Consider the following 13932-nt stretch of genomic DNA (forward strand, 5'->3'; position numbering starts at 1 on the left):
CTCTTTCCCCTTTCCTCCAAACATCATTTGGTTCCTCTAACTCATAGCGCCCTTCCTCACCTGAGGACCCTCATACACATCTTTACATTGGCCGGCTCCACCCTTCCCCTTTAGGTGTCAGATCTCCTTTGAGCACCAATCTAAGATGGTGTCCTTGTGTTACTCACTGCACAGGTCCATGTTTATCTCATGAATAGCCCTACAGTTCCTAGAGTTCGGCAAAGCACTACCTGTGTGCTAGATACGTGATACTGATTTGTTAAACAAAAGGATCAGCAAATTGCTTGTAAATGCACAGGAAGGTTCTAGAATGATACACAAGAGACTAGTAAGGCCGATTGCCTTCAGGAGGGTAAGTCAGGAATCTAAAAAAGGGAAGGAGTCTTTCTTATCTTTGTGTACTTTTGAATTTTCACTTTGTGCATATATTTTCTATTTTAAGAACCACTATTAAAAATAACTTAAAATAAGTAATTTCTTCTAATTGTGATAAGAGCCATGATGCTTTATAAACTACATAGGCTTATAAACTGTAAAGGGATTATTATTTCCTAACACATGGTGGGTATTAAGTACCATTGGAAAGTATTAAGTACCATTGGAAAGCCCTACCCACTCTCATTTTGCTTTATTTTTCTCCAGATTATTTATCTGCATTTACATGCTACCATACATAATTATACATGGCATCTTTGTTTATTTATTTACTTGGTACCAGGTATTGAACCCAGAGGGTCTTAACCACCAAGCCCCATCCACAGCACCTTTTTATATTTTATTTAGAGACAGGGTGCCTAGGTTACTGAGGCTGTCTTTGAACTCGCGAAACCTCCTACCTCAGCCTCCCAAGCCGCTGGGATTACAGGCAGCCAGGAAGAATGGGGGAGAGGAGGACGAGATGTAGTTCACCCCCAAGGAACCAGAAGATGGAGATTACAGCTCCACCTTCAAAGGTTATATTTCAGACTTTCTATTTTATTTATTTCACTTCTTCTCTTCTTACCCCCGCCCACAGACACTTCACTAAAATGCAAGATTCATGATAATAGGGATGAGCTTTTGCTTGTATTGTTCCCATCAGTGTTTCCAGATCCTAGGAGAGTGTCTGGCATATTGTGGGACCCAGTAAATATTTAAGAAATGAATAAACAACGGAATATTGGATGAATGCACACATAAATAAACAAGTTTCTTAGTTGGAGACGAAGGTTTGTGGAGAACAGAACAGTGTGGGATTGAAGAAATCCACTGGAACTAGGAAATGAGTGCTCAGACCTCTCTCAGGATAGACGAGGACTGCAGTGGTCCAGCGTTCCCTTCCCCGCCGCCAGCAGGTTGCTCAGCAACTGGCCTCTGCGCCGGCCGCCGCCGCTAGAGGGCGAGCGGGCGGGGAGACGAGGGCGCGCGCGCGTGGGCGTCGGGGCGCGCGCGCGGCGCCGAACGGCGAGGGGGGCACGTCACTTCCTGTTTCTTTAGGGGAACGTGGCTTTCCCCGCAGCGCCGTCCCTCCGTCTGCGTTCCTGCTGCAGCGGCCGGAGCTGGAGTGAGAGCCCGAGCGCAGCCTCGCCATGGACTCGGCCCTCAGCGACCCGCACAACGGCAGCGCCGAGTCAGGCGGCCCGGCCAACGGCACAACGCGGCCGCCCTCCACGCCCGAGGGCATCGCGCTGGCCTACGGCAGCCTCCTGCTCATGGCGCTGCTGCCCATCTTCTTCGGCGCCCTGCGCTCGGTGCGCTGTGCCCGCGGCAAGGTAGGTTTGGCAGCTAATCCGGGCCTTCCCACCCTCATGGCCGGCATGGACCCTTCCCATCCGACCCTTTCTTGGAGGAACTCCTCGCCGGGGTCACTAACCGGCCCCAGGATTTATCACCACCGTCCCCTCCACCCGCGCCCACATTCCGGGGCTGGCCTTTGGCGGCGTCCTCGGATCTGGGCACCGACCCTCTACCCAACCTTCCTCAGAGGGGAGCTGATTTCTCCCCCTGCTTAGATCCTGACACATCCCTCTCTGTCTGCATCATGCGGCAGCCACGGTCAGCCGACCCTCACACCGCCGCTCGGGCGCTGATTGTTCGCTCTGGGCCCAGCCCCACCTTCTGCTGTCGCTGGTCAGCAGCAACATATACTCATCCCAGCTGGAATAGTCACCCCATCCAGGGCTCTGGGTCAACCTCAATCTGTACCTAATGAGTAATGGTCCTGAGAATTGAGTGGTACCATCTCTAGTCATCCCTCTATCAGGAGCCCTGCCTTACCCACCCCAGGGCTAATTCTAGCATCCAGACCCATATCTAGGCTCTGTCTCCTGTCTCACTGAAATCATCATGTGGGCACTTACATGAAGCTCTCCGATCAGGCCCTAGCCTCTGCCATGAAAAAATGAACCCAGGAAATAGCTCCATTTAGCATCTAGACTATTGCTTTACTTTCTGGAACCAGTTCCAGCCAGCTCTTCAGACCTGGAACCTTGGTGCCTCTACTTTTTAACCAGGCTTAGACCACTTCTTTTGTTGGCTTCCTCTAACTACCACTCAAATTTGTCTTTAGCTAAAACCCAGTCTTTTACTCTGTTCCCACCCAGCCCCTGACCCTACCTCAAAGCATCCTTTCTCCCTGTCTCCCCTAAGACAGTCCCTCCATCCAGTTGGGCCTACCTGCTGAGGAACTGAGCCAGTCCCCATCCTTGGCCTTCCTTAATATTTGTCCCATTGGATACCCAAGAGGACTCTAGCACTTTCCTCCTCCTTCCTTCCTCTCTCCCACCCTCCCCACCCCCACTTCTTCCCTATATTAAGCCCTCTCTAGTCCCTGGAACCAATGGCTTCTGACTTCCTGGCACCCTCTCTCCTCATTAACAGCCTCTTAATCTACAAGCATCCCCACTGCTCCTCCCCCACCATACCTGAAGATGGACCCAAGTGGAAGCAGGCCCACAAAGGAGCTGCCACTTTTGAAACTGCTCAGGTTCTCAAAACACTGCCCAATTTAAGCAGTGACTGAAGGCTGCCGCCTTTTTTCCCAAGAACAGAGAACCCACCACTGGCTCTCTCTGGTCAGATGCAAAGGAGAACCGTTAGGGCTTAGGTTGAGAGGCTCAGTGTGACCCTGTTTTTCTTTCTATTCTGCCTTTGCTAAGCAGAGTTCAGGTGGCCTTATCCTCAATACCAGGCCTGTTAGCAAACCCTTGGTACAGAGAGAAGTTCAGAAATAGACCAAGACAAAGGACCCAAAAGGCAGTGTGGCAGGAGGCTGAGCAGCTTGATCTGAGTAGCTCCCAGACAGTCTGAACACTTCTCCTTAGCACCTTCTGCACAGGGATCGCTCGTCTCTTCCAAAAACACCTCCAGGAAACAGTGTTTCCCGAACTTCTGTCATTGTCTACAGTGGAGGGATGCTGCAGGGATATGGAGGTCAGAGCAGTGTCACCAAGGAGTTCAGGAGTGTGGATGAGGGAAGGATAACTTGGTCTGTGACGGTCATACCAGCAACCGCAGGGTTTGCAGAGAAAGAGAAAGGCTGTGCACGCATGTCTGGAGCAGGGCATGGAGGCTTTGTGTGGAGGGAGGCCCAAGCATTGATGGAGAGGTAGAATTCCAGCCAGGAGAGGGCATTCTAGCAGAGGAAAGTGAGAGGTAGGAAGCCTGGAAGAGACAAAGCAGTTACAGAAGCACAAGGTCTGGTGTGGCTGGAGCAGAGAGTGTGGATTAAAGTGCTTTTGTTTAATTGCCTCTCCGAAACATCTCCTGCAGGACTGGAAAACTATGAAATTTACAAATGGGGCCTGACCATTCACTGATGGCCTCTCCCTCCAATAACCAGGATGCTCTAAAGTTATAAAATCTTTACCCACTTCAATACTTAGAGACCTCAGTGTGGCAGATAGAGCTAGTTTTATTCCCACTGTACAGAAAAATAAATCAAGGGTCAAAAGAATGACTTGTTAAGATCACTGTACCACATAGGGGCAGAACCAAGCGTGTCTAGTCTCAGATCAGGACTATCTTTGGATACAGGTGCCTCTAAAGTCTCACACAAGTAGCATTTTGGCCTGGGGAGAGTCACTTTTTCACCTTGCATCATTTCCTTGGTCATTTGGCAAGGAGGGAGAAGAGTTAGTGTGGGGGGCCCAAGAGTTTTGGGTTTCCACTCATGTTAGATCATAAAGTCACCTAAGAGAGGGCATATAAAGACAGACTTGCCCTGGGGTCTATGTGTCCAGGGCACACTGTGAAATCCCAGGAAGAAGGTGGAGATGCAGGAGTGCTGTGAAGAAGTGGCCTACAAGGGTCTGTGACGGTAATACCAGCAACTGCAGGGTTTGCAGAGAAGGGCTGTGCACACCCCTTTCCAAAACCTGTGTTCCTGAGGGGAGCAAATTCTGTCCAAGCAGCTGGTTCAGCAGCCTTGGCCTGTAGAACAAAGCAGCCCCTCAACTAACAGGACAAGGCATCTGCTCTGAACCAGGTCCCAGGAGTGCCGAGCCTTCCTTACAGACCTCAGTCACCAGTAATGCACAGGTGTGTGCTGAGTCAACTAGATTGAGCCCTCATGTGTCTCCTAGGGGAGGCTGCAGTTGACTTTACAGGAGTAGGTGAGAATTCAGTAGACAGAGCAGGGACAATGAAAAGTGTGACCTGAGGCCAGAAGAGGGACATGGATGCCAAGACAAGATACCCAGGGAACATAGCCTTTCTGAGGATCAGAATCCCAAGGCAGTGCTTAAACTTGGTATAAGTTTAAGCATATAGTTATTTAATAACTATAAATAACTATAAACTTGTTTAAAAAAAAAAAAACCTCAAGCAGTACAGAAACATAATGGAAAAGCCTCCTCAGTACTATTCCTTGGAAGTAGCCCACTTAGCTGTTTGGAGTGTAACCTTCCAGAGCATTTTTATTTATTTATTTATTTTTTATTTATGGTGTTGGGGAAGGAAACTAAGGCCTTGCACTACCACTAAGTAGTAAGTACTACTTGCTAAGTACATGCACTACCACTAAGATACCTCCCCAGCCCACCTCCAAGAACTTTCTCTGTGTATATTCAAACATAAGTATGTGCTTGTGTATATATACATGGTAGGTTTATTTTTATAACAACGGCATTATAAGTATTGCTTTGCAATTTGATTTTTTTTTTCTTTATCAGTATATATTAGTCATTTTTCTACATCAGATCTACCTCATCCTTTCATGTTAGAAAGGGCAGATAATGCTTGTCCCTGGTACAAAACTTAGAAGGTATCCAGAGGTGCACAATGAGTTTCCTTCCACCCCAGCTGCCCAATTTCCCTCCCCAGAAGCAGCCCCTGTCACCTGTTTCTTAAATATCCTTCCAGGGAGACTGTACAGTAAGTAAGCATGTGTCCCCATTTTGTTATGTAACTGTTATATTATGAGTGCAGTCTTCTGCACCTTGCTTTCTTCACTGAATATATTTTGGAGATCTAATCATGTCAGTATGTTATGGTCATGTTCTTTTTTTTTTTTTTTTTTTTTTTTTTTTTTTTTTTTTTTGCTGTTGTTGTTATTATTGTTTTTGTTGTTGTGCTGGGGATTGAACCCTGGAACACTTTACCACTGAGCTACATCCCAGACCTTTTTATTTTCTATTTGAGACAGGGTCTCAAATCTGAGTTGAGAGGCTGAGTTGCTGAGGCTAGCCTTGAATTTACAATCCTGCCTCAGCCTCAAGTTGCTGGGATTGCAGGCATGCACCACCACATCCAGTTTCATGTTCTTCTTTTAACAGCTGTGGTGTCCCACCTGCACCTCTCATTTTATTTAGAGCACTGGTCTCAAAGGGTAGTCCCTGGACCTGCAGCACCAGCATCACCTGGGATCTTGTGAGAAATAAGATTCAGAATTAGAAACTCAAGGTGGGCCCAACAGAGGGTGTTTTAACAGAGCTTCCCCCCCACCCCCATGATTCTGATACACACCCAAATTGGAGAACATTGGCTTAGGAGGCCTGTGGTCATTTAGGTTGTTTGAGTCTTTGGCTGTTACAAACCATGCTGAAATTAATATCTTTATATATTTATTATTTCCCATTATTAGCCAGACCTTGTCTCAAAATGAAACTTTAAAAGGGGCTGGAATGTAGCTCAGGGGTAGAGTACCCCTGGGTTCAATCCTTTGTACCACAAGAAAAAAGGGCAGAAAGGATTAGCTAATTTTTACCTTCAGGATTCTGTTCCTTAGGAAGGTCACAGGCTTCCTGAGCATCTTCTTATCACAACTTCCCAGCAGGCTTTTCCAGATAGGAAAGAGAGAGGTTGTCTAGTAAATGGTAGCCAAGAGCCTGGGTTCTGGAAACAGACCACCACAGTTTGAATCCTGGCTCTGCTGCCTGCCATCTGTGTTACACTAAGCAAATTTTCCTCACTTGTAAAATGTACCTGTTTTGTGGGGATGAGGTCATGTAAAACACCGAGAACACCGCTTGGCACACCGAAAGTTCTCAATAAACGTTATCCTTATTAGTAATATTGCTGATCAGATTTGATGTCTCCCATTCTGACTCACCATTGCAGCATGAGATATTTATAACAGTCACCCACAGAGGAGACCTTAGTTTGTCATCAAATAACGTTAAGCCTCTTCCTCTCCAGGCTGAATTGGAGGGAATCTGTGAAGATGAGCCTTAACAATGGTTTATAGGTGAAGTTACAAAAGCCCTGTGTACTTCCCAGCCCTGGGCCTCTGTATATGCAGGTCTCTGCTTGATAAGTGTTTCATTTCCTTGTGCACAAAGCAAACTCCTCAACTCAGTCAGTTCTACTGCATACCTGACTCTGTACCTGGCTTTCAAGCTGCATCTGCTCTGGCACCACTGACACTCCTTTATTTCCCTGTATACTGATGATTCCCTCATTCATAAAAGTGATATGAATAGTGTATACAGCTTGGGGCTGGGGTTGTAGCTCATTGGCAGAGCACTTGCTTTGCATGAGTGAGGCACTAGGTTCAATTCTCAGCACACATAAAAATATATAAATAAAGATATTGTGTCCATCCACAACTAAAAAAAAAACATTTAAAAAAAATAGTGTATACAGCTTGAATGATTACTCAAGTACTTCCTATGCAAAAATGGGAATCCTCACAACTCATTTTACAACTGAGGAATTGAGGCTCTGAGAGAGAAAAATCACCTTCCAAGGTCCCACAGCTGGGAAGGAGTGCAGTTGGAGTCCCGGTGGGACTTCTGACCTCATCCCTCCTTTAACCACTTTGCACTCATGCCATGAATCACATCACACATCAGTATACATGTTTGTTTTGTTTTATGTCACTGTACTATTTACCTGTCAGGGTCTTGGCCTGTCTTCCTGGGAACTCCGAGGTCAGGAGCTGTCTTGTTTATTTTGTACCTACTCTGCTGTCACACAGGAATCGTATTCAATTTGTGGAGGTGCCCAGAGAGGCTGAGGCATTTGCCCAAGTCCCACCACAAACTGCTGCCAAAAAAGCAGAAATTAAGCCAGGTATGATGTGTCTCATGCATGTAATCCCAGCTACTCTGGAGCTGAGGCAGCAGGACCACAAGTTCAAGGCCAGCCAGGGCAACCTAGAGATTCTGCCTAAAAATAAAATAAAAGGGCTGGGCGTGGTGACACATGTCTGTAATCCCAGCAACTTTGGAGGCTGAGGCAATAGGATTGCAAGTTCAAGGCCAGCCTCAGCAAATTAGTGAGGCCCTAAGGACTTGGTGAGACCCTCTCCCAAAATAAAACATAAAAAAAGACCCTGGAATGTGGCTCAATGATTAAGCAACCCTGGGTTTAATCCCCAGTACCCCAAAAAAACTAAAAGGGCTTGGAGTGTAACTCATTGGTGAAACACTTGCCTAGCATGTGTAAAGCCCTGGGCTCAATCCCCAGTACCACCAAAAAGTAGGAAAGAAAGAAATTTAAAAAAAAAAAAAAAAAACCAGCCTGGTAGAAAAGAGGGAAGGAAGGAAACTGGGCCTCTTGGTAATGGTATTGCTCACCCTCCCCACCCCCACCTCCTGGCGAAGCTGCTGGAGAGTGATTCACACAGAGCTCCTGGCTCCAGAGGGGAGGGCCTGCTGCCCAGCCTACACACAGCAGTTTGCAAAGGGGCTCCTCACTCACCTCTCCCTAGTAATCACAGCCTCCTGTGATCACAGTGCTTTACAGTTTGCCCACCTCTTTGGCATTACACATCTCATTTGGTTTAAGCCTCTTTGCTCTTTTTTGAAGTTAAGAGGGTGTCCTCCTGTTTGACAGATGAGCTAACTGGTACACAGAATGCAGATGACTTGCTTCAGTCACCAGCAACCAATTAACAGCCAGGAATACCTTGGATGTACTTCATAGGCATCATTTTGCTGGTATGAGAGTTTCATCTGTAAAAAAAAAATTCTCAGAAGTATATTTGCTTGATCAAAGGGTCCACGCATTTGTGGTTTGGTTTTGACATGTGTTGCCAAGTCATCTCTACAGAAGACCAAAAGTGTGGATTTTTTTCCATTATGAGGAAAAATGGAATGTTAGTGTACTTCAATTTCAGGTTCTCTTATTGAGAGTGAGAGGTGGGAGCTGGGCATAGTGATGCACACCTGTAACCCCAGCAGCTCTGGAGGCTGAAGCAGGAGAATCTCAAGTTCAAGAATGAAGGGCTGGGAATGTAGCTCAGTGGTAGAGAGCTTTCCTAGCATGTGTATGGTCCTAGGTTTGATTCCCCAGCACTTCAGGGGGTGGAAAAAAGTGAAAAATGAATTTTTTTTCTATGACTAAAAAGTCATTTGTAGTTCCTGTCTGTGAATCTTTTTATTTCCTTGCGCATGTGCAAATTTTGATTTGACATATTCTGCCAGATTGCCCTCCCCAAAAGGCTGGATAGGTTTGTACTCAAGCCAATGATGCAACACACCTCTCCTAGTGATGGTTTCCTGGGCTGCTACCCTGTACTCCCATCTCATTCCCCTTCTGCAGTCTTCCACCTTGGGGCAGAAGAACCTCCTTAAGCCAGAATCCCCCTCCAGTAGCTCCCCTCTCAGCACAACTTTTCCTATTGTGGTTTATTTTTTTTTATTTTTTAGTTATAGATGAACACAATATCTCTATTTTGTTTACTTATTTTTATGTGGTGCTGAGGATCGAACCCAGTGCCTCACATGTGCAAAGCAAGCTGTCTGCCACTGAGCCACAAACCCAGCCCTCCTGTTGGTTTTTAAGAGCCAGCACTGAGCCAAACTCTTGGCAAGATTCCACAGCTGAATGGTATCCCTTCTCCTAGGAATGCTGGTGCCTTCTTCACGAGATGGACGCGGTAACAGTGGAATATTGAACACTGTGACGAGCCTGTGGCTGCTATGGAAAGAATTTCACCTTGGCATGGGTGTCTGTTTTGCCTTTGCTAGGATTTTGGTGGTTATGATATGAAATAGTTGAGGGTTGGCTTATCCCAGTGGGGGGATCTGGAAGGGCTTCATGGCAGCAAGTGTTTGCTGGGCCTTTGAGGACGGTGAGGAAAAGTCTTTTGGCATTAATTCTATGAAGCTAATTTAAATCCTGTGTTACACTGTTACTCCACTGTCAGTTTGATTGCATTCAGTTCTTTTCATGTAAATATCATTCAACGGTCCCTTTGCCTACATCACATTCTTGCCAATAGCAGCATCTGCCGTTTATAAATGTAATAGTGGTTTTTTTGTTGTTGTTGTTGTTGTTTTTTAACCATATTCAGTTCTCCCAGTGGTTCATTTTTTGGGTGTCCCCCGACCCTACACCTTTGTGGTGCTGGGGATTGAACCCAGGGCCTCCTGCATGCTAGGCAAGCGCTGTATCCCCGGCCGTTTCCTTTTTTTCTCTCTCTCTCCTAACCCCCTACCCCTTCTCAGTTGTCACATACTTTAACTGCCTCTGCCATGGCTCTTCTCCTCAGACATGCCACACATGCCCTGGGTTCTTCTGGATGGTCTTCATCACAGTCCAGATGTCCTCAACGGGAAAATGAGGGGATCAGATTATCTTGCCCAGGGGGAGTCAGGCAGCCTCCCTGGCAGCAGGACTAGCATAAGCAAAAGCCTTGAGGCACCAGATGAGTTGTTGGAACACCGAATTCCATCAGCAGCCAGCCACAGAGGACAGACAGACCAGAGCCCCACTCAGCGCTGCCTCTCTTCTCTCCTCCAGAATGCTTCGGACATGCCTGAAACCATCACCAGCCGGGATGCCGCCCGCTTCCCCATCATCGCCAGCTGCACACTCTTGGGGCTCTACCTCTTTTTCAAAGTAAGTTGTTTGCCACCTGTGTTGTCATTTGGTTTAAATAACTTTATTTTCTTTTGTTTTATTTTTCTCATCACAGGAGCCATGCATGTTTGATTCTAGAAAATAAAGAGCAGGGAGAAATTAAAGATTTACGTGTAGACCCACTACCCAGAGACAGCTATTGTCCATGTTTGGGACCTTTCCTGCCAGTCTATTTCTTTTCTCCATGTAGTTTTTTTGTTCTGTTTCATGATACCAATTTGGTTTTATTGTACTGTATGTGTTGGGCTGGGGTATAGCTTGTGTCTCTGACATTACCTCTACCATACTAATCGCCTTTTTTTTTTTTTTAATTTATCGAGGTTTATTTTCCCAATAAAAGTTACACAGGCTCAGTGTTGCAAACCTGGAATACACAGAAAAGTAAAAAGGGGGAAACAGCAATCATCCAAAACCCCACTTCCAGAGACAGTCACAGTTTCCCTTTGGAGGTGTGTCCTTCCGCGTTCTTCCCGTGCATGGTTCTCCATGGCTGTGACCACGTGGTGTATTCAGTCTGTAGCTGCTTTTCTCACCTCACATTGATAACATCATGAGCATTTTCTCATGTTACTGCAAACTCTCCTTGAAACTTTTTTTAAAAAATATATATATATAATTGTATTATTTTCTGGGGCTGGAGGTGGACTCACTGGTAGAGTGCTTGCCTAACATGCCCAAGGCCTAGGTTTGTTTTATCCTCTGCACCTTAAAGAAAAAAAAGAATTTCAGCTTAAGGGAAGAAAATACAAATAAGCCATAATCCTCTCCTCAATATTAGTTTATTGTGGCTCTGTTATGCATAGATCTAGGATTATATTTTTTAAATATTTTTAGTATATTTATCAAATCTACAGCTCTCACCATGAAAGTATTTTTATATCAACACAGTCCAATCCACCTGATTCTTTTTAAGCTGCCCGTGGTTCTGTTATATGATATACCCTGAGGATGTGTGTCCACTGTTAGAATATCAAAGTAATGCTGCTATGAACGTCTTCCTGCACATATTTTGGCATGAAGTATTTGGCACATGCACAAATTTTCTTCAAGTATGTCTGCAGTATTCCCAGGTCAAGCAGAGGCTTGTTTTATAATTAGAGAGATAGTACCAAATTGCCCTCCAAAGGAGCAGTTTTCCACTCCTACTGGCAGTTACAAGCATGCTAGCTTCCCTGTGCCGTCCACTACGTTAGGTAGCATCCACGTTTTTGGGTTTTGCTATTCTGTAAATGAAGCAAATGCCTAATTTTTCATGCCTGTTTCCTGTTGCATCACTATCTCATTGTTCAATCATAACTACTGTTTTTAACGGTTTCAGAATTTGCCTACAGGCAGATACGTCACAGTTGACTTACAGTACCCCCGTCACTTCAAACAGAAAATGTCATTCTGATTTTTATTCTGAAAAATAAGGATGTACCAAAGAACATTGGCTTATTTGCTGATTTCCCCCGCCCCCCACCCCTTTTTTTTTCCTGGACTTCAGGTGAATATCTTATCAAATGCCTTGGTTCACGGCATACCACCCTCAGGTGCCCCATCTTGTTTGTTCCCCTACTTCACCCCTAATGTCCGCCTCCATTTCCCACCTTCATCTCCGTCTCCACCAGAAGTGCCTGCTCTAGTGTGTCTAGTGTGTGGTGTGTTTGTGTCTGAGTGAGTCGAGCTGCTGTAAGTAGAGCTGTGCAGTGTGTCTCCCTCTGCTTCCTTTCCTCTCCCTCTGCCTCAGAGAACTCTGTGGCTCTGGGCACAGCGGGCCTGTTGCTTCTGACTTTGCTTTTGGCAGATTTCTCAAGTCTCTGTTGTGCTCAGTGTAGGAAGACACCAAGTCCCTTGACTCAAGACCGCCTAATATATTTAGGATTTAGGATTCTTTCCTTAGGCCAGACCCCTCCAAAACGAGTATCTGACAGCAGAGGGTGTGAACCATTTTTTAAGGCAGGACTGCCATTGCTCAGCCTACCCTCCTCTCTGGGCGGGAAGCTCCCTTTCACAGTCCCACCTCTACCCCCTGCCTCTGCAGTGTCCACGGGGAGATTTCTGAAAGGCAGTTGCAGGCAGGGCAGCCACCAGGCTCCTCAGGAATCTCAACCTGATAGCTAGTTGGCTGGTTGGTTTAACAGCAGAAGCACCTACCACAGGGCTCTTATTCCACTTCTTCCTCCCACTTCTCGTTGCTGTACTGGCATTTGAAACTGCATTAGACATTCTTAGAATTTTTCCTAAAATGACAGCATCCCCATAGTCAAGCTCAAAGCATCCTGTCCAGGTGACCAGGTGTAGTTAAGGCTGGTCTCTGTCACCACTTCCCACTCCAGCCCTCCCCCCTGACCTTGATGTCGAGATATTCAGACATACCAGTGAAATCCCCTCCAGTCTTTTGTTTGTGTGCTCTACCTTGACCCCATAAAGGCACTTGCCCAAGAGTCTCCCTCTCTCCAATCTGTGAGTGTAGTAGATCCTTTCATTTCATATGCCTTTCTGAAGGAATTACTGCCTGGTTTAGAATGTTCCCTCTTTTCCCCAACTGTGTGATAAATGGGGAACTCCCCCTTGCAGAGTCTTTAAGGATCATTCCAACACAGCCAAGGAACTCAATGCTCAGAGAGGCGAGTGGAAGTACAGGATCTATTATACTCAGAGGCCCTAGAGAAGGAGGCACCACATAGCACACAGGGACCCATGGGGAAGAAGTCCCAGGGAGCAGATTTAACTGTGCAGGTGAGAAGAAGGACCCCTGGGCAGGTGCCTGCACTGGAAATCAGTGCAGAGAACACAGGCATGAGGGGATCATTGTCATTGGTGTGTTTAAATGTCACGAGGGCACAGTCTGGGGAGGGAAGTAAGGGGAACTTGTGTAGGGACCAGCCTTATCACACTGCTGCCTCTGTTACCTGGGTGGGGTGTTCACTGCCTGTGTGTGGGGATGTTGAGGCATTAGGAAAATATTAAGTTTGAAAACATAACAGCATTTCTCAACATGATAGCATTTACTTGATCTCCTCTCATTTACTCAATTGCTTTTAGGCAGCTTATAAAAATAAAATCCAATGGCATGAGAAAAACAAAGGGGTGAAGAAAAAAGTTGAAATAGGAAAAAACAAGTCTTGGGTGAGGACATTACCCAGACCCTGTGGCTTAGAGACTTGTATTCTTGCCAGAAATGGACCACAGTTGTGGCTCTAACTTTCTGGCAGCCAAAGCACAAAGCAAAGTACGTCTTAGTGCTCAATTCCCATAGCCACACAGTCAAAGTAGCTAGCTCACGAGTGTGGCCTGAGCAAGCTTTTTTCCTCGGAGCCCACATTGGACAAACACTGCATGAGGCACAGAACATCTCCACATATGAGGCCTAATCCAGGGCCTCCTCTACAGTAGTACTCATGCTGCCTGGCACTGGACTGCTCAGCCGCTCAGTCCTTCTGCATTTATTGAGTGCCTGCTACATTGGGCCCTGTGCCTGGGACACCACCGTAGCAAGAAAAAAGCCAACCCCCGCTGCCTTCAAGGAGCATCTTGTTGAGTAGTAGAGACAGACACCAGTCACATAGAGAAATATGAAGTTAAAGCTCTGAGAAGGGGTGTAAAGACAAGGTCCCCAGAGGCAGGAAAGCACAGAAGAACCCACCTAGGGTGAACCCTGCT

At 46.3% G+C, this 13932-nt stretch overlaps 1 protein-coding gene across 3 annotated transcripts in view; it reads left to right on the plus strand.

Moving 5' to 3' along the window:
- The first annotated feature begins 1462 nt into the window (after positions 1-1462).
- The window catches only part of Hm13 (histocompatibility minor 13), a 43928-nt gene continuing 31458 nt past the window's right edge, over positions 1463-13932 (plus strand). For all 3 annotated transcript variants that reach the window (XM_076851660.1, XM_076851659.1, XM_076851658.1), the window contains exons 1-2: positions 1463-1751; positions 10168-10266. In XM_076851660.1, coding sequence (XP_076707775.1) covers positions 1569-1751; positions 10168-10266 — 282 coding nt within the window. In that variant the 5' untranslated portion in view covers positions 1463-1568. The remainder of the gene's footprint in view (positions 1752-10167; positions 10267-13932) is intronic.

This window comes from Callospermophilus lateralis, chromosome 3 (genome assembly GCF_048772815.1).
Source record: "Callospermophilus lateralis isolate mCalLat2 chromosome 3, mCalLat2.hap1, whole genome shotgun sequence".
In the NCBI taxonomy this organism is placed as follows: Eukaryota; Metazoa; Chordata; class Mammalia; order Rodentia; family Sciuridae; genus Callospermophilus; species Callospermophilus lateralis.